At 40.5% G+C, this 21,631-nt stretch overlaps 1 protein-coding gene across 1 annotated transcript in view; it reads left to right on the top strand.

Moving 5' to 3' along the window:
* Positions 1-21,631, top strand: part of HUNK (hormonally up-regulated Neu-associated kinase) — an 83,780-nt gene extending 62,149 nt beyond the window's left edge. The window contains exons 6-10 of the mRNA XM_054047994.1: positions 1,550-1,685; positions 6,904-7,072; positions 8,859-8,942; positions 15,755-15,935; positions 18,575-21,631. Coding sequence (XP_053903969.1) covers positions 1,550-1,685; positions 6,904-7,072; positions 8,859-8,942; positions 15,755-15,935; positions 18,575-19,242 — 1,238 coding nt within the window. The 3' untranslated portion in view covers positions 19,243-21,631. The remainder of the gene's footprint in view (positions 1-1,549; positions 1,686-6,903; positions 7,073-8,858; positions 8,943-15,754; positions 15,936-18,574) is intronic.

Raw genomic sequence — 21,631 nt, forward strand, 5'->3', positions numbered from 1 at the left:
TGGTCTATAAGCAAGAAGCGAGTACATTGCTTTTGGTGTTTGCTGTGGAATTCATCCGGAATTCTTTTGGCAGCTCGGCTGACTATTTTTTCCTTAGTATGTAGCCCATGTGTGCTAGCCACATTATTATATTTGGTGGCTTCTCTGGTGCGTATAATGTGTTTAATTTCGGCGTATGTGAGGCTGACTGCAAGCACTTGGGTGATCTCATGTACAAAATCTTTAAAAAAAACCATCTCCAACATTAGGTTTCTGTGTCTGATCCATGAAGAATTCTAGAGAGCATATTAAATTCCTTAAGATTGCACAAGCAGAAGGCAGGATTTAGCCATGATGGTCTGGAGATTAAAATTCAAAGTCAAAACGGAGATAAATTTCCAACTCAGATACTGACTTCCTGTGTGGCCTTGGGCCAGTCACTTTATCTCTCCTTGTAACTAACAACCTCAGAGGCATGACGTCAATGAATGTTTGTAAAGCACTTTGAGATTCTTTGATGGAAAACTCGAAAGGAATGGAGTCAAAACATAGGCCCAGTGCTGCCTTCAGATTCTCTCTTGCAACTCTGTGGCAGTCAATGGAAGTACAGGGGTTCATATCTGAAAACAGAAATGAACCCACTAAGTTTACTGCTCTGTTTTAATTGGGTCAGAGTCTCCTATCGTTGATTTCAGTATGGATGCACCATTTTAACTGAGAAACTAATTTGGTCCCCCGGGCCTGATGCTGTGTGATACTGAGCACTGGTACTGATTGGAGGCTAATGGGAGTTGAGGCTGCTCAGCCATGAAGTTCCTTTTTTAGATTGCACCTTGGGCCTCTAACATTATACTTCTGCTGAATTTTTGAAGGGATGTATAAGGAAGAAACCCTTATGTTATTGGCGAGGGAATATTTAAATAATGAAGAAATGATTGTAATGCTAAGGCCCTGATTCAGGAAAGCACTTAAGAATGTGCTTAGGTCCCATTGAAGTATGTGCTAAAATGTTTTACTGAACTGGGGCTACGTTCTCTCCTCTCTCATGTTTAATATTGGGCCAGATCTCTAGACAGGTAAAATTCCAGATGACTTCTCTTACTGTTTGTCCCAGACAATTTGCTATTGAAATATGTTGCACAGGGAAGTCTCTAGATTAGATTTGTATCAAAGATTTTTTCCTTTTTTTTTAATGGAAAATTAGATCTGGTGCATGTTATGATCCTCGTGTCTAGAATAGTATTATCTGACCAGAGTCAGGGTTTGGGGCTAATTTGGAACAAATGCCTCTCACCCTGCTGAGTTTTTTTCTCGAAGCATGAAGGTTACCTTCAGAGCACACACAGATCATTGTCCCTCTTCTCATTTACGTTCCATAAAACATTATTTATTTTACATATGGATTAACTCCTTATCAGATAATTTTCTCAGGGACATTAGAGCACATCATAAAGGAAACCGTTGCTTGGTAGTATATTTTTGGTAAGGTGATTTACCATAGTAACTCAGTTGCTAAGTTAAGTTGTAAAGCATATGACACAGCTGTTGTCTTTTCTTAATGTCTTCACAGCGGCTATAAACCTTCTACAATCTCTGCTAGAGCCAGATCCTGCAAAGAGACCAAACATCCAGCAAGCTTTAGCAAATCGTTGGCTTAATGAGAATTACCCTGGGAAAGCACCGCATAATGTCACGTATCCAAACAGGTATTTTAATTAATACAATACTTTGCAAATGTGAGAACACATTAAACCATTAGAGTCTTGATCCTGGATACTCTTACTCAGGTAACAAAGTCCCATTGAACTCACTGGGATTACATACATGAGTAAGGACTGCTTATGCTTATTTCAGGACTGGGCCTGAAATAAATGGGAGATGTTATCAGTTTTGAGAGAGTTCTTAGTGCAAAAGTCAAAATGACTTCCTTAAACTAGCAGAGAGATGCCATACTGCTCCATGGTGACCCAGGATAAAGACCACATACTTAGTTGACTCCTGGAACTTCTCAGAATTGATGGGGGCAGCGCATTGTACATCAGTCTTGGGCACCCCTTTGTTTGCCGTTGGAGTGATATTACTGTGTCATTGGAAGTTACTGCCTTTCTAAAACTCCAGCTTAGATTCTGTGTGATAAATACAACATTATTATGGTAACCATTATGGGAAGGATCAGAGTTAGATGAACCTGCTTAGATGAGTATTGACCTTGAACACCTCAACAGACACAGAGACATATGACCAGGTTCAGGTGGATGACAGATCTCATGGCTAGATGTGTATGCAGCCAGGGGAAAAAAGTGCTATTTTTGGTACACTTAGGGCTAGATCCACCGCGGGATTTAGGTGCTTAAATGTCACTTTAGGCACCTAAGTCCAAAATTTACATCCTCAAAACCCTGGCCGCTTACGCTGTTGGCACCTAAGTTTTGGCCAGTGAACATGCGCAGTGCCAGCTACATCCTGACACTGCTGAGTTGCTCGGTGTCTAGCTCACACCTAATCCATACTGCCTGATGCAGTAGGTGTTTCCAAAGGCTGTCTGTCAGATTGGGCCCCACACAAAGCATGCAATCAGAGGAGGAGTGCATGGTGTGTGTCCCGCCTCCCCTCCCCTTTGCCTTGTGCCTTATAGCTCAGGGGTTTATGTGTTCACCCAGGATGTGGGAGGTCTAGATTCACATCCCTGCTCTGCCTGATATGGAATGGGGACCGGAACCCAGGTCTCCCCACTCCCTGGTGAGCTCTGGGGTGGGACTCTCTCTTGCTTAAGCTGTTTAGTTTTTGTACAATATACTTAAACATTCATTGGGCCAGGCACAGACTAAGAATGATTATGTAGCTAAGTGGTTAGCTGCGCCCCTTTCTCCCCCCTGCCGCCTGCCTCCCAGAGCAGTGAGAATCCGGTTCAAGTCTTTGTCCCAAATCAGGCAGAGGGGAAGATCTGAACCTGGCTCTCTGACATTCTGTGGGAAAGAGCAGATCTGGTTTAGGTGCCTAACTCCAGGAGAGGGATCATGGTGAGAATCCTGAGTGGAGACAGGCATATGCCACCAGCCCACAGTTAGGCACCTATCTGATTTTGAGGGGCTTGGCCACACCCTTCTTCTCAGCATTTCCTACTGGCTAGCTTAAGCAGCTCAGTGTGGTGACTTTTGTGAATTCCATTCTTAGATGCCTAACTCTCCGCATGCATTGTACAGGAAGCCTGGGTACTTACCTTTGTGTGGCAGGGCGTCTAAACGTTAGGTGTTGCAACCACGAGTCTAAATCCCCTTTGTGGATGTAACCACTAGTCAAAATGTAATAGCTTTTGTGTAATACGCAATTCAGCACCAGCTGTGGGCTTATGCCCAAGGATTGCAAGCCTAGAGTCACAAAGAAAATAGCAGCTTCTAGTTCTCGAAAAATGGGAGGATAGAATTTGAGTGAGATTGAGGTCTTTTATTCTGGAAAGAAAGTTCATAAGAGAGATCTGGTGAAACAATGAATCATTAGGCTGGCATACAGGGGAACACAGAGTTGTGGTGCAGGGAAACGTGATTGGCTACATTCATGGCTGGAATATAAAGAAGGAATATAAGAGTGGTTGGTTTACAAGGGATGTGGCAGAGAATGAGATGAATCATTATCTCAGGATTCTTGTCCTGATACCAAGTCTAATTAAGCTAAAACAAAACATACACAGCAGATTTGAGGAATCCTGGTGCATTGGACTGTGCTAAAGTATGGTACATATGAACATTTTGTGTTAAAGAAAGGGAAAATAAGTGTAAACTGAATGAGTCATTATGCTAATTAAATCACTGTCATAATGAGTCTAATCAATCTACTAAACGTGGCATCTGTTAAGCAAATGTAACTGTAACTGAGAGCTGTGTGGGTAACTTAATACTCTCACTCCTAGTCTTATCTCCACTAAAAACAACACAAAGAAGGCTTGAAATATGTTTGATTTAAAACTCTTCTCCATTTGTAGATGCACTTTTATATTTATATATATTTTTAAATCCCTGGCATGCACTTGAGTTGCACTATTGGTAGTGTTCTTTCTGAGTTTGATCACAAGTGTAACTGATTATATGTATAATTATTTAGGTGACTTGTAAAGGAAGCTGGAGTCTAATATGTTAGAGAAAAGAGCAGTGCAATGTCCTTTATTTACCAAGTGCCCACTAATCATTCTGTCTTGAAGGCAAAGGAACCTTAAATATAAGAACAAATGAAAATCAGAGTCCTGAAATACAGAGAGTAAGGTGTGGGTGGGTGGGTGTTAGAAGAAAATAAGTGCCTTTTACAGCTCTTAAAATATATACACTTCTTAAGTAAAATCAATATGGAACTTTTATGCTTTAAGGACAATTAGATGTTATCATCCGATAATGTAATAACAGTTAAAAAACAAGAAAGAATGGAAGAACTAGCTGGGAGGGGAAGTATTCTACATAGTCTAGTTTAAAAGAATATCCCTTTTTTAAAAAAATCACTCTTACAATAAATATTACAGTAGAACCTCAGAGTTACATAGTAACCGGTCAACCACACACCTCATTTGGAACCTGAAGTGTGCAATCAGGTAGCAGCAGAGACAAAAAAAAAAAAAAAAAAAAGCACATACAGAATAGTACTGAGTTAAACGTAAACTACTTAAAAAAATAAGGGAAAGCAGCATTTTAATTCTGCATAGAAAAGTTTCAAAGCTGTATTAAGTCAATGTTCAGTTGCAAACTTTTGAAAGAACAGACATAATGTTTTGTTCAGAGTTACAAACATTACAGAGTTACGAACAACATCCATTCCCAAGGTGTTTGTAATTCTGAGGTTCTACTGTATGTACAAAATCAGTTTTTCTCATCACTTGCCTCTCTGAAAAATCAGAAAATTAGACCCGCGTGTATTTGACCCCTTTTTGTGCTGAAGTCAGTGGAGTTCCATAGTCATGTAGATTATTGCCTTTCTATTTTTGCGCTATAGTGCTTTTTTGTTCTTAACTAGCTTAGGTCCCAAACTTAACCTTCCTACAAGTTGCTATATTATAGTGTGATAAGAAAAATCCTCTTGATTGTAAATATTTAGGGCCATATTTTGCTTTCATTTAAATTGATGTAAATTTGGAGTAACACAATTAAATTCAACTTTGAAAGAGTTCCTCTGGATGTATGCCAGAGTGTGTGAGCAGGATATACACCATAGTTCTTATCCACCACTTCATCACCAACAAATCTCCACTCTCATCCCAAGCACTATTTTTATTGAACTAACAAAAACCAATGTATTGTACTCACGGGTACCCCTTCTGTCCTTTTATCGGCGTCACTAAATGCTCCTTAGATAGGGAGTTGGTAGAAGGAGTGGATGGGGAGAGGATGTAAAACTGAGATACAGGAGATTTCTCATAAAATAATTCTCCCTGACTTTTTACAAGCTTGCTTTTATTAAAGAAATTCTCTGACAACAATAAATACTTGGCATTTTACAGAATACTTCCAACAACAATTACCTGGGTTCTTTTTGCTATCCAGAAGACAGACTTACTTACCATACAGCAGCAGATACAGTTTGCCTATTAACTTCTTAAAAAAAAAAAAAACCCTAAAAGCAATCCCTTAGTACAAAATGAATTTTAATAAGAATATTGAACAAAGGGAAACATTTGCTAGTCAAGATTTACCAGACTTGATTTTGAATATTATTTAAAGTCCTGCTATGGTCAGCCCCATCTCACGTGCAGTAACGGCTGAAAAATAGCGATGCAGGGGGTGAGATGGAGATTTTTTAAAAAGCTCATCACCCAGCAGTTCTTAGTAAGGCACCTACATAAGTGGCAAAAATAGCTATTGAGAACAAGGAATATCTTTTTAAAAAAAAAAAAAATATTTTTGAAAATAATGGGAGCTACTGGGTGCTGGACACACCTGGAAGTCTGACCAATTCATTTAGAAGCCTAAATGAGCTCTTCGGAAAATCTGACCTTCCAATGCACTGTTAAAGGCACTGTTATAACCTCACAAGGCTATTGCTATCCCTTCCTCATCTCAGATAAGTCCATTATTGAGAGCGTGCACAAACACACACATATTTTATGTATAACTTAGCTTTATATAATGCCTTCCACCTCAAAGCACTTCTACAAATTTAACAAACTGCTATAGAAATGTTACATATAGCTCACTTCACCTACAATTGAAAACACTGATCTGTGGGATGAAACACTCTAGCTAGCTACTTAATGCAAGGAGAAACACCCAAGCAACGGTTAACAATAGCAGATGAAGATGTATCAAATCTAATGGAAAGAACAGAAACATAGGTAAGCAGAATGTAGGTAGCTGAGTTGGATTTTAGCTCTTCTCCTCCAAAAGAAGCCAGGGGATGTTTAATGACTACAGTGGTCAAGACCTTGGGTTTTATGTCTTAATCAAAATGTGGCATCTGCAGCACTGCAGTGCCTCTTAGCACCATGCTGGGCCATTGGTTCACTATTGACTCAGAGGGAAGAATGCCATGTATTTAATGATCAATGTCCCTTCCTGCAGCACATACTGTAGCTGTTCCTTGGCAGTCTACCATCCAAGTAGTAACTAGTCTTGACCTTTTTTAGTTTGTCAGATCTGAATGGAACACAGCATAGGGTGGTAGGGCTGAAAGCCACATAGAAAACTGCACCCAAAATCCTCGAGTACAGAGGGTATGCTGAGTTAAGTATCAGAAGGTATTCTTTATCGCTAAAATAATTTTTGGCTGCTTTTTGAACTAGAGCTACCTTCACAAGAACGTAAGGCTAGTCGTGTTTGCATTACTTAGCTATATAATGGCCTTCAGATCTCTAGTGCATACTCTTCAGGTGTCCTCATTGCTAACAAGTATTCTAATGTCTCACCTGGAGGGTTGTAAGAATAATTTGTTCGGTCTCTCTTTGTGTAGAATTCACCTAGAAGATCTCAGCCAAAGTGTGCTGCTCCATATGACTGAAAAGCTGGGCTACAAGAACAGCGATGTGATCAACACTGTCCTCTCTAATCGGGCAAGCAACACTCTCGCCATCTACTTTCTACTTAATAAGAAACTAGAGCGCTATTTGACAGGCCTGAGAGTAAGTATCGCTTGATACTGATTCTTTAAGACAACAACAACAACAATAATAATAAATATAAAAAGAGTGCTGTAATATACAAAAATTTTCCCACACACTGACATTTGATTCTGAGTCTTTAACTTAGTGAAGTGTAGCCCCTTGAGATTCACTGTTCATATAACATTAGTTGTGAAAGGGAGATAATGCTGGTAAATAAATAACATTAATTCAGATCAGAGTTTCCATGCATGGGAAATAATTGCTTGTAGGTTGTATGTACATGGTTTCCAAATGTAGGCATTGGACAAAGAGGCTCCTGGGAAGGCTTTTGGCTTACAGAAACAAAGTCCTTGCCATGTAAGGCTTTATTTTTGTCCTAGAGTTGTGTCGGGTTTATGCTCTTTAGATATAATTCTTCTGTTATTAAGAAACATCCATTAACGTAATGTGATTCTTGGCAGGAGAGGTGGGGACAGTTGAATAGCCATTAAAATATGTTTGTTTGTTGTGAAGTGAAAACTTTAAGTGTTGTACTTAAAAATAATACGTATGTAGTTGTACTTAAAAATAATACGTATGTAGATTTTGTTGATTAGTTTTTGACCCTCTTGGCCCATGGCACAAAGCATTAATACCTAATAGCTCTTGCATAAGACCTTGGGTCAAAAATCCTGTTGTCCAATTTGCATTGCAGGTTTTTTGCAGTGTAAATTGTTATTGCATATTCTGCATTCAGTTTCTGCACAAACCTCCCATTGGATTCAATAGATGTCTACACTGGGGATGAGAGGAGCAATAGGTGACTTAAGAGATTGACAGTGCAGTTGCAGCCCCAGGGTCTCCCTCACATAAGTTATAACTAGGGTTGTGTGAAATTTGGCAGTTTCACTTTGCAAGGGTTCTTGCAAACACTTTTCTTTATTCTTTAGTGTCAGTCTCCTTAGGGTCACTTCTACTTCTCCAGCTCCCTCCCTCACCCCCCCGCACTACCCCCCTCCCATGTTTGACTTTGAGATTTGGATTCAAAGCAAAGAGCCATTGAAACCAGCAAGTTTCTCTGTTTTCACATCAAAACAATTCAAAACTCTGTAGTCCACATAGTTGAGATTTGAGCCCATAACAGTGGGAAAGCATGCACTAGAGTAGCCATCTTAACACTTTTCGTTGAACGAGTACAGTCTGTACACTCTTTTATGCTGGGTAAGGAGGGGGGGAGCCATCACCCTGCCCCTACCCCACCTCACCTAAGCTCACCCCTCCCTGCCTGCTTAAGAGAGCTTAGCACTGCCAGCACTGATAGTTTAGTGCTCTCTACTCACATAATGGGTGGCCCCTGCACAAGTGTATGGGGCCTGCAAGGGGCCAAGACACCTTGTACTTTGTCTTCCCTTGGCATCTGTGCATAGCGAGGCACAATCTGGGTCTGAGATGTAAATAGTGAGGAAGCTGTAAGCATCTACAAGGTTGCTTATAAGGTTCAGGGTTTTATGGGTTTTTCCTTTCAGCTTATTAGTTTCTGTTTTATCTCAGAGGGATTCCATGTCTGATGAATGACCATGGATTCTTCACTCCTCCTCAGAGCATAGTTATATTAGAAAGGCCATTCAGATGTTTTAATAATGATGTCTCACTGGCCATTTGCGGATCAGCATGAATTATATTTAAATATAATGGGCCAAATCCATCATTGCCATAAGCCAGTGCAACTCCGTTGAAAGCCACAGTGAATTTGGCCAAGCAGGTTGTAGTTTATCAGTTTCGTTGACTCTAATTATCTCGCATTATTTTTTTCCCTCTTCAACAGAAGTCAGATGTCCATGATAATGTTTGCTACAGGAACCAGCTATACCAGATAGAAAAATACAAGGTGAACCAAGATGCCTATGAGGTAGAGCTTTTTATGATGACACTTTGATACCGGACTGAATTTAAGAATTTCCCACTGATTGTGAATAAAATTGATGGGTTTCTGGCTCTGGGGGGAAAACAGAAATAATTCCAAGCCCAGAGAAATAGGGAAACTTGCTTACAAGAGAGAAAGTTACCAAACGACTCATTTCAAAAGAATTGCCAGGGAGGTTTGGGCATCTTCATTAAAAAAGGAGTGACTGATCTGCTTGCACAGAACAAATGGACAGAAAGGTCAGAATAATACCCCCAACATGTAAGCCTAAATGTGAATCTTGGTGACAGTGAAGAATATAAGTTAGGGATGTGAATGTTCTAGACAGCGAATTCCACTTGTCCATTCAGGTATTCTGAACCCCTCAATTTGACTTTGAGAACATTCCCAACACTGATGAGTTCATAATAACTGCTAGTCACTAAAGCTATTGTGTTCCTCCTCAGATATATTCTGCTGTAATACAGGCTGCATGGGGCTGTATGAAATTTTCTTAGGGATATAAAAAAAACACCTTCGCGCCTCTACAACATCTTCTAGCTGATTCAAAAACACTCAGGGCCTGCTCCAGGCACCAGCTTACCAAGCAGGTGCTTGGGGTGGCCACTTCGGAGAGGGGTGGCACATCCAGCTGTTCAGCGGCAATTTGGCGGACGGTCCCTCACTCCTCCTCCGAGCGAAGAACCTCCCGCCGAATTGCCGCTGCAGATCGCGATCGTGATCGCGGCTTTTTGTTTGTTTGTTTGTTTTCTTTGTTTGTCTGCTTGGGACGGCAAAAACCCTGGGGCCGGCCCTGCAAGCACTTCACGAGAATTTATAAATTAAGCCTCACAATATTTATGAGGGCTAGTCTCCCACTCCAAGATACAAGTAGCACCCATTGAAGGCGATCAGTGTTGCATGTATCTTGCTGAGGAAGAATAGAGCTCTCTGGGATGTAGGAGTATTATCATCCCCATTGTACAAATAGGAAGGCAAAGAACCAAGGACTTAAGTAACTTGCCCCAGTTGACAGCCTTCACTGCATTTGAGCAATGTAACTCAAAAATTAGACAGCATTCAGCCCAGTTTCATTGACAGGCTGTGAGCAGAGCTGTTTGAAAAATGGGTATTTTTCCCTATGAAAAATTTTGGTGAAGATTTTTTTTCTTCAAGTTTTTCAAGACTTGATTAAAAAAAAAAAACTAGAAAACTTGCAGTTTTAGGCAAGCAAAAGCCAAAAAATGTCATCCCAAACCCACAACATATTGGGTTTTGCATCAATGTTTAATTAACATTTAGGAGAAGTGTTTCAGGCAGGGCCGGCCCTACGTGTTTGGTTGCCCAGGGTAGAAAACTGTGGTGTTCATCACTTCATTCTGCACACCCCTCTCCACCTCCACAAAAAAAACAAGCAAAAGGAAAAAGACAACAAATGGGGATTTGGCACTCCTGGATGTTGACTGCCCTGATCACCCGCCCCTCAGGCCAGTCCTGGTTTCACAGGAATACTGCTAGCCTGTTATATGCCCAGTCCTACTATCCAGATTTCAGTGAGAGCTCTGTGTAAGAAATGCCTCTCTGGGCCTATGATTGCACACCATTGGCTTTGATGATTATTTATTGTTTGTATTACTGTAGTGCCTAGAATCCCGAGTCACATCACTGTGCTAGGCACTGTACAAATGTTCTCTGCCCTCAAGAACTGTGCTTCATCCTCGGACCTAGGAGTGTATAAAAACACTATTGGTAAAAGCCATTCTGGTGTTATTGTGTTCTGCAATCTGCTAGTACTGTTCTGTCTGGAGATAGAAGACATGGGTCATGTAAATTAGGATGCTGACTGATGGGGAGTGCCTATACTCAATGGTTCCCTCTCAGTGGTCACAAAGATACTTTTCCATTCATTAGATAGAAGGTGTTGCCTGTCTCCATCCTTTTTGCCGGGATTTTAAAGGAATCCACTCCAGATATCAGGGTCCCTTTGATTTTAGGATTCCCTTTTCCTTTCCTTTGTTTGCCGAAGGGAGGAATTACAGTGATGCAAGCATTATGCAGGTTTCATCTAACAACCATAAGATAAATGACAGTATTCCCAAAATATTATCTCTTTCTAAATCTGATTTTCAGAGTTATAATGGTGGTGGTCACTGTATTATTTAAAATGGTTTCCAAACCCAAAATTACATGGGCACATTTATATTGTGTCTGGTTTTGTTTGTTTAAAAAAAAAATGCATTTACCAATTTAATAGACAAGTTGAATTGCAAGCCAGATGGAAGTATCAGGGCAAAGCACGTGCTGCATTTTATTTATATAAAGAGCACATACATTATTTAAAACATATCAGCTGTGGATAGATTGATCAAATATATTTCAAGATATGCCTGAGGGCTCTTTAGAACCAAATTCTTCCCTGTATACACCTGGGTTCCCAGTACAATCACTGGGAGCCACTTATGTGTTTCTGAGATGTGAATTTAGCTGTTAGCTTATTGTTTACATGTGTGTATTGTGTGTATGTATATGTATAATAATGTATTGTATAAGAACATACACTTGTATTTCTACACAAGTGAAATAAAACTTATTTGGCAAATAGTGCAATGATAGAAACACACAGATTGTTTTGGTGTTATTTTTAAAATGAAGTACAGTTGCTTCTGCAGCCCTAAAAGCCAATTGCAACCAGAGAATTGATGTATGACTTCTATAAGAAAAATTAAGAACTAATGACATTGCTACCATGATTGCATATTTTGGCAGTATACGTTCTCATGGCTAAGGGGTTGCTGCTTATTCCTCTGAAGTCTGGTCTGCAGACAGAATTTGTTGTATATCAGTATAACTATTTTGGTTAGGTGCATGATTTTTTTTTTTAACTGGAATAGCTATACTGGTACAGCCAGTAGTGTGGATGCAGTTATACTGATATAGCTTCTTCACCTTCCCACATAGGAATAACTTTATATGCCTCTATACCAGTATAGCTGTGTCCACACTAGGTGGGCTGTATCGCATTTACAATACCAGGATAGTTAAAACAGTACAGCTTTTGTTTGTGGGCAAGCCCTATGATATTGTTTTGAAGGTGGACATGAAAGCCTTCTTCTCTCCCTTCTTAAACTAAATTAAAAATAAACACTAGCTTATAACTAAACCTGTTTCTATAAGGACTCTTAACAAATGCTTCACGATGGAGACATCCTTTGGGTGTCTTTTCAGATTCTTTGGGAAATATCCAGTGTCACTTATTCACTCAAGAAGGAAAGGTTTACTTACAAACTAATCCTTATTAGGCTATTCGGGATCTCCCAATTTGACTGTGTTCTTCCACCACTGCGGCAAGTATGAGCATCCCTCTCAGTCTGCCTTTCAGCGCCAAAGAGAAACATGGGAGCACTAGTCCCTAGATAAATGATGTAGCTGTGTTGCCATGGAGATGCCATACAGACGTCTCCTAAGGTTCTGCAGCACCTGGCTGAAATTCTTCCACATCATTTTAGCAGCAATGTAAAAAATGCAAATGCAAGTGACTGTGGCCAGAGTGGTTGTGGCTCGTAGTGCCCAATATTGCTAGTGAGGAAGGACTGCAATAGGGCTGTAGCTGTTAGCATGGCAAGCCCCCTTTCCCATAGGGCTCAATGAAGGGGGAAGTTAGCAGCAAGCTCTGCAGTGGTGTCGCTATGAGTGCTGTGAACTGGTGTGCAAAGAGTTCCAAGATACAGGTTCCCTACCTGCACAGGGTATTTTAAAGGCTTGTTTCATATTTATATTTAGCAGAGGTGTGTAGGCAAGCAAGAAGGGGTGTTGGGAGGACTCAGGGGATTGGGAACAGTAGTGCTAAAATAAGGGTACCCCATGTACAGGATCCATGGAGGCTGGAATGGTTGTGATGCTCCCCATGCAAAGTAGCTGCCACAGTCAGATTCAGGTTTGGAGGGAGCTGAAGGAATTCTAGCACGGAGAGATAGTGTTGTGGTCCTATCATAACAATAGACAAAGCCAATATAAACACCAGTTATCTTCTTTTTAAATCTATTGCTGGGATTAGGGGAGATTTTGGGGTTGAGGTCAGGACAGGAAATAGCATAGAATGAGGTAATGCCAAATATTCCCAAGTATATTGGTACAGCTCTTTCATTGTGTGAGCTGGATGTATACAGTATGTTGAAGGCTGAACATTTATAGCTCCTCTGAAGAAAACCTTCCTTTCCTTTTCAAAATATAATGGCATTTGGCACCTTGGGACTCAGGTTTTTTCTTTTTCTTTTTAGAGGAAATAGTCCTAATAAATTTTAAAAATAATTAAAAGACTATTTCCAGCATGTAGCCAGGGTGAAGTAACTCACTGATAACACAGGATGTGTGGATTTCCTTTTCACATGGATACTTGAGTCTGTACAAGACAGCTGTGTTACTGCTCCATGAAAATGTTACAGCAGCATAAATGTAATATAATATCAGGGTCACTTGGAACATATTTCAGAGTAGGGCAGAGTTCTGGTTTAGCTCTGTCTGTTGTACCACTAGACTAAAAATAATTGCCATATTGAAATGTTCTCGCTGAGGCTGTATCAACCAAAATGCAAATCCTTCCCTCAAAATACCAAATAGCTGTTGAGAGTCTTGATGGCCTTTTTGTGTTGATATTTCGCCATCTGGTCCTCTCCTCACAAGTACCTTTAAAAAAATGCTTCTGAAAGAACCCCAGTTTCTGGTGAGCTTGGCATCATAGTTGCCTCATGTAACTATTCAACGTGATGTGCAGGGAATTAACGGCACAACTCCCATTGACTTTATTTTTATCTATTATTTATATAGTGCCATGTGTGTGCATGGTATTTTGCAGACATGCAAGAAGGCTGGGTGTATCTGCTTCAAAGAATTGACAGAATAGACCAAATGAGAGATGTGCAGCTAAAACCACATTCAATGGATTATCCATGTAGGAGTTAATCTGATCGTTTGCACATAGTCCACAGCCTCTGTGAAAGAGGTTTTGTTGCTCAGTAGAGATTTCCAGAGATGCTTTAGATTCTAAGGGAGATCTCTTCTCCAGCCCTAAAAACATCTCCTTTACAACTTTTGTAATAGGTTATAAAGCCTAAAGAGTGCTGTTCTTCTGTGAGTCACTGATGCCCTTCCTCAGGAGTATTTAACCTTCCAAAGGTCAAAGGGCAGCGAGCATGGGGAAAAATTTGAGAGCTCCTTTTCATGGTCCATGGATGGCAACAATGAAGTACCTGAGCCATTGGAATGATTAAAATGGACTTTGCCCACCTATTTTCCTAATGTGTTGGTCTCAATGTTCTTTGTTGTAATAGCCCCTAGAAGATTTGAAACTAACTTCTGCTTCTTCATCCGAACTGGTTTTCCTCTATTCCATGTGTGTACTGATTTGTTACTATAGGGATGGCAATGAAATGAGTGCTCAGCTGATACCATTGATTTTTTTATAACAAAATCTCAATATGGGCCCCTTTTAGTTAATATTTTATCCATCAAAACATATATGTAACGACTTAATGGGGAAAGAGCTCTGAAGCATTTGTTTAAAAAAAGACTTGTAGTTTCACAGGCTTTTCCGAATATAACAAAAAGGTGGCTAAACAGAGAGTTTATAGCAGCATGAAGAGCATTGCTTTAAAAACAACACATGACTTTTTTTCCCAGCACCCTCCACGCCCGCCCCCCCCCCCCCCCAAAAAAAAAAAAAAGAACACAAAGGTCCAAAACTGGACCAGGCAAAGTCTTTCTAGGAAAAGTGTAAGATTCTTGCAGTCTAGCAACTAAATCTAAACGTGAATTGCAAATCTGGAGCCTGATTTTCCAAGGTAAAATAGAATCTGCAGCTTCCACTAAAATCAAAGGAGTGGAGGTGGTCTGTGCCTTGCAGAATCAAGCCCCATGTGTTAAAAAAAATGCTAATTCATTTCAATTTTAAAACCTAATTTTGAAAATTAGGGTGTTTTTACTTACCTTCTGAGTCCTAAAGCTCAGTATGTGCTTCTCACCCCCCACTGTCAGTTGATATAAAATCATTTGTTTTAAGATGTATGGATCTGTCATGTTTAAAGGGCAAACCCCCAATCATGCAGTGAGTGCCAGTCAGACACACAGAGTTCATTGCAGGATTGGAGCCTACGGGCTTAATTCTCGACTCTCGTTCATCTTGTATAGACCCCTTTCCATAGTAGCTTTAAAATGTTACCAAATTTTAATTGCAGTGTTTTACATCCTGTTGGACTCATTTTTCACAGGTGTATGTGGCTATGCAGGGTGCAAGACAGTGGAGTATCAGGCCCTGAATCTGCAGGATCAGGTCCATATTCTTCAGGTCTGGGCCCAGACAGACTATAAATGACTTGGGAGTTTAAACTTCTTTAAAGCTTCATAGCTCACCTTTTAAAATGTCAGAGGAAATACAATAAGCAGAAATCAAAGGTCTTTTTTTATGTTTAAATTTGGAGGCAAATTTCAGATGTGAAAGAGCACAAATCTTGCATGTTCTTACTTCAGCAAGCTCTCCTAGGATTGAGTGGCTTCTGAAGAAAGAGCTTTTATTTTGTTTGAGGTTCTGAAAACAATTTTCACACTGCATGAGTTTTCAACATAGATGAGAGCCATGAAATCATGTTTAACAGATCAGAAGAAAATGTTACACGGAAGATTTAGTTATTTTGAGTAGTCAGATGCATTCCCGTTAAATCTTTGAATTCAGCTAGATAAGCGGTGTTTTTATTTCGTTTTTTTCTTAGGGCATGTAAACTTTCTAAAATAAATCAAACTATTTTTGTTTGTTTTATAACTTAAAGGACAAAAAGCAAAAAGAACAAGAAAAGAAAGGGGAGCTTCTCCACCGCCCAATCCCAAAGAAAATAGAGAAAAATTCACCTTCTTACAGACAGCCCTCCTCCTGCCTTATCGCAGAGATACAGAACCCCAAGGCACTGCTGAAAGAGAGAAAAATCACCAAGACTGGTGTTCCTGAGAAAGGTTAGTAAAAGAGTCGTGTGTGAGTGTGTGTGTGTGTGTGTGTACGCTATCTACCACACGTAAAAGGAAGTTGTAAATAAGAGAGGATTGAACAGAAAAATCATGCTTTAAACACAATTCCCGAAAGACACAATGACAATTTTGGATAATCATGAACTCTTGGTTTTGTAAAAAGAACAGGAGTACTTGTGGCACCTTAGAGACTAACAGATTTATTAGAGCATAAGCTTTCGTGGGCTACAGCCCACTTCTTCGGATGCATATCTTGGTTTTGTGTCTCTTCTGATTTGCCGTGTGATAGAGTTGCCATGGCTTTGTTTAAAGTCTTCCTTCCTCTACACACATAAATGCGTGCAAAATCACCTTTATTTTATACCAGCACTTTAAAAGCAACAGCACCCTCCCCAGCACCCTGCTGGTTTGGTCAGCAGATGAGTGAACCTGACAAAGAGATTTCTTTCTGCTGCCCCTGGAATGCAGTAGGAGTGGAGTAAAAGGAAGCAAGGAAAGCAACCACTGAGCCAGAGGAGGAGAGTTTTGGTAATGAAGAGCAGCTGGAGAAAACAGAGGGGAATGATTGGGTGATGAAGGAAGGAAAACACCCAGCCAAAAGGGGAGGGGATGGAAAACCCAAACCACAATAAACCCTGAAAACAAAAACAAAGGGAGAAAGCAAAATATGTAAGAATAGGGAGAGAGGTCAGAAAAAGTGTTAATCATGCTGGAGGGAGGCAAGCCGGGAGAGAGAATAGGGGGGAGGGAGCACCGCAGGGTGTGACAAGACAAAGGAATTGAAGAGAAGAACATTCAATAAGGAAAATGGGATAGTGTGTATGTGGAGCAAGTACTGTGGGGTAGCGGCAGTGAGAGAAGGGAGTGAATAATGTGTTTGGGAGACATTAGACCTAGATGTTTGTGGAAACACACATACATTTAAACCTGTGTTTATCACATGCTTTCCAGTAATCTGACATTTTATTCATTTGATTATTTAGGTTTCGTAAAAAGAAAAAAAAGAGTCCAATAAAGGACATTATCAGGCCATGGCATTATCTGCCATAAGGTATCAGTAATCCATTGGGCTGGTCAGAAATGGTACATATTTTCCATGAAAATGTTCAAAAGTAATGGCAAATTTTAATTTTGTTGAAATTTTTAATAGATTTTTTTGCAAATAAAATGATTTTTTCCATTTGCTTTCTTTTTTTCCTTTCTCCCTTTTTCTGAAACTAAAACTAGAATGAAAATTTTCCACTCACCAGACAAAGATTTTGACAAAAACTTTTGACCTGCTTCAGAAAGCAGATCAATCAGACAAAACCCTTTCAGTGTGTCCCAGATGAAACTCAACCCAAGTAATGAACATTCACCACCCACCCACAGATCTCAGCCCCTTGCCCACACTCCTCCCTTCCTAACATTCCAAGGAAATAGATAATAAGCTTTGCAGTGTGCCCTGAAGATCGGCAGACCTGAGCTATTTCAGACTAAGGATACTTTAAAGCTATGGGATCCCAGTCCTCTCTCTAAATCAAGGGGAATCCAGCTAAAGAGTCTCTGTGGATTGATTTTCACAAACACAACAAAAATTTGTTTTGTCTCACATTGGTTCTAGTTACAATCAATTTGGTGTGGGTAGATGCAAACATTCAGTAAAAACCAAGGAGATCTCCTGGTTGCACTGTTATTTTATTATTGGGCCAGATCATGAAAACCTTGTTCCATTTGAATTCAGTCCGTTCTCAGGCAAAATTCCCTCTGAAGTCAACAAATGAAATTCTGCTTCCAGCTATAACTGTGTAAATCTGGAATGCAGTTATTCTATATATAGACCTGTGAAACTGAGGACAGATTTTGTCCAATGGGAGTAAATACTTCAGGATTAACCTTATTATTATTACATGTATCTCTAGGCAGTCAATGGGTAAAGTGTTTAGTTCCTGCTAAGACTAATGCTCTAATAAGATTAAAAAATAAATAAAAAGGAAATATCATATTTCCTAGATTTTGCTCAAAAGTTCGTGATTAATTCAAACTATTAAGACATCAGCATGTTGTTGCTTATTTCAAGCCCTCTTTTTACTGAGTCAATGCACTTGTCTTGCTACTGAGATCACTGGCAGGTAACAAACCCACAGAACAACCATGTAAGTACAAAATAAAAATCAGAGCATTAGCTCCAGGGCCGCCCCGGTGGGAGGGGGGAGGAAGAGGCAAGTGGGGCAATTTGCCCCAGGCCCCGGGCCCCACAGGGGCCCTGCGAGCCCTGGTCCGGCAGCGGTCCAAGTCTTCAGAGGCATTTCGGCAGCGGGTCCTTCAGTGCTGCCAAAGATGCAGAGCGACTGAAGGGCCCCCCACCACCGAAATGCCGCCGAAGACCCAGACCGCCACCAGGTGAGTACAAGCGCCGCAACTCCCCCGCTTTGCCCCAGGCCCCCTGAATCCTCTGGGCGGCCCTGATTAGCTCCTTGATCATTGCACTGAGTATACGCTGCAGGGCCATTTGTTTTTTATGCTGCATCCATCCTGCCGGCTAAAACTTCTGTGGAATGTGAGGTCAAACACCCTCTGCCCTAGGCCAGAGCAAGTATTAGAGAATGTTATTCACTTTTCTGATTTCTTTTCCTTTTGTTCTGTAGATTCTACTGGTGGTTTAAGCCCTTATCACGAGCCCATGGCAACCAAGACCGGTTGTGTCACTTCCTGTTCTCTGGAATATCTTGAAATCCAGCCACCTCTTCCAAGGACACCTAGACTCCTTAAGAGGCAAGATTCTCCTCAGCAAGAGTCTGCAAGCATCAGAAGTCAGACAAAGGATGCTCCTTTGATCCTAAATATTGTGCATTCCTTTGAATCTGTTGATAGAGAGGACCAAATAGACCAGATTTCTCCCTCTCACCAGTATAGAATTTTAAGTTCACCAGTGAATTTTGGTTATAAAAGCTCAAGTGAAAGGACACTGTCTCCACTTCTTCAGCCTGGAAGCGCATCTCCTGCCAAAACTCCAGTTCATGGGACTCAAGTCTCTTTCACATTTGAAGAAAAGACAAGTCCTTTGAGAGAAGAAGTCATGTCTCCTACTCAGCCAGCTTCAAATAATCTCTCCAATCCTTTGGGGAGCCCTAACTGTGTTAAGAGCAGAGGCAGATTCCCCATGATGGGGATTGGACAGATGTTACGGAAAAGGAATCAGACCATGCAGTCAACCACTGACAAGTCGCTGGAAGCAAGAATGCCTCAGTTGCAGCAAATGAATCCAGCACAGATTTCATTTAATGCACCAGATGCTGTGAACGGCCAGTGTTAATCTGACACTTTCGAAAGCCGGGATTTGCAGTGCTGCTTTCTAGGGCTTCAGATGTTATAGAAGAAGAGAAAACTGCAGGCATGTTGGTCTCCCTATATAATATATTATAGCAGCCAGCCTGGCAAATCAAAGGTCTGCTTGTAATGTTTTGATGGGTTTTAGTTACTGAAATTGAAAGAAGAGGGGTCCACTTATGCTGTTAAGAAAATTTAGCGAAGGTGACATTCATTTGGTTTGACTCTACAGTGAAATGTGTCTTAAAAGATCTACTGAAAATCTGCATAAGGAGATGCTATATTCTAGTATTACATTAAGGTTTTTAGCTTCAAAAGAAGAGCAAGCATAACAGCTTGATTCACCAGTGTTACCTGCATTAATAAACTTGCCCTTGGCTTTCTGCTGTCATGACTGCTGGTCCCAGCTAGGAACTGTGATTGAGACTACAGTTGGTCTCGTATCGTACTGACACAAGTGTTGTTCATGTGGCTGAAGAAGAAGGAAAACACTAGAGATTGTATTGCTGAGACCAAGAGCTACACTTCTAATTCAAGAACAGGCTCCTTCAAGAAGGAAAAGCAGATCAGTGGGAATTTGGATAACAGCATGAGTTCTAGACATTCAGAGCAAGTGAAGGCTTTGATTGTCAAAGCAGATTTTACTGTTAATCTTATAAACTAGATAATAGTTGAATCTTTTTTTTTTTCTTAAAGAAAATGTTCATTTTATAGGAGATGTTACGGAAAAGAAACATTGTGTTAAAACTAGTTTGGTGAAATTGACATTTTCCTGCTCGACTCATAAGACAGGTCTGCAAGTGGATGATTAAAACAATAGTCAAAACTGCAACTTGGTCATTTAAACAATCCAGTCACCTCTGACTTTTGTATTTGTACTAATTCTATGGAAGACGTAATGGGAGAATTGCATTAACCTCTGTTTTAGCAAAATAGCATGCATGACCGTACATGAAGGCTTCTCTGAGAGACTGCAGTAAATGTAAAAGCATTAAAAGGACACACCAGTGCCATTTCAGACTGCAAGGATGGTAATGCAGTGGGTACCAAAAATTTAGTAGTATTCTGAGCTGTGAAGATTAACTTTCCTAACAGGCAACATACTCTGCACACTGGCATTCTTTTTCTAAGTAAACAATACATCTGAATAAAGGGGGTAACATTTTTGGTTAATTTTTTTGCAAACCATTTGCTATAAAACTTAGACAGTTTAACCAAAGACTATTTTGTGGTTTGTCTATACTGTGCTTGCATATGAGTTGTGTGTACTGGACTGTTCGATAACTTTATCACTAACCCGGGTCAGTGGCAGGTAACCACCAATTATGTATGTGCTTGTCCTTCCCCCAGCCCCTCCACATGTAGTCAATGGGTTCTAATGCTTTTTTAAAAGACAAAGCAGAAAAAATAGCAAAAAAAATTGGCTCACGGGATTGGTAATGAAATATGGGGACCTTCATCTTAAGATCATCATTTTGAATCCAACCCATATCTTCTTGGCCATAGTTATTATTTGTATTACGGAAGCACTAGAGGTCCCAGGTGACACGGGGGCCTCATGGTGTCAGATTCTGTGCAAAAGCATAGTAAGAGACATTACCTGCTCTGAAGAGCTTTTGGTCTAAATTGAAAAGACAAAGGGCGGGAGGGGAAATAGGAGCACAGAGAGGTGAAGTGACTTGCCCGTGGTCACACAGTAGGTCAGCGACAGCCATGAGTAGAAATCTGATGCCCTGACACCCAACCCAGCACCCTGTTTTCTAGGCCACACTGCCTCCTAAGTTATTACCCCTGTTTGATGGCCTATGTGACATGAGGTAATGGTTAGTCAAGCTACCGATGAGATAGATAGCCCTCTCCCTCAAGTAACCCCCACATTGGGAACCATTGTTGGCAATGCCAACAGAGGATCAGGACCTGAATGGGCATGGAGGAAGAAATACCTTCTTCCCTGGAGATGAGCCATTCAGGTCACAGCTAAAGTTATGTGGTAGGTCAGTATAGGGGGCCTTGTTCTGTTTGATGTACAGAGGGGTCAAGTCTCTGGGGCTGTCAGACCAGCACTAGAAAATATATAGATATATAATGTCTCCCAGATAGTTCAAACGGTATTTTCAAAAATAACTAAAAGCATTTTTACACATTTTGGGGTTTCAAACTGTCCTATATTATTTGCATCAAGCACCTGTGCATCCTCTGGGTCCATTTTACCGCTGCTATTTGTGTAAACCATCAGGTATCTTTTTAAAACAACAACAACAACAACATACACTAAGAACATGAAAGTGCTTGCATTCAAGACCAGCGTAGTGAGAAGAATCCTTTGCATGCTTCAGAGTTGTGTACCTAAATATGTTGCAAATACTAACTTGAAC

The sequence above is a fragment of the Malaclemys terrapin genome, chromosome 1, assembly GCF_027887155.1.
Source record: "Malaclemys terrapin pileata isolate rMalTer1 chromosome 1, rMalTer1.hap1, whole genome shotgun sequence".
Classification (NCBI taxonomy): Eukaryota; Metazoa; Chordata; order Testudines; family Emydidae; genus Malaclemys; species Malaclemys terrapin.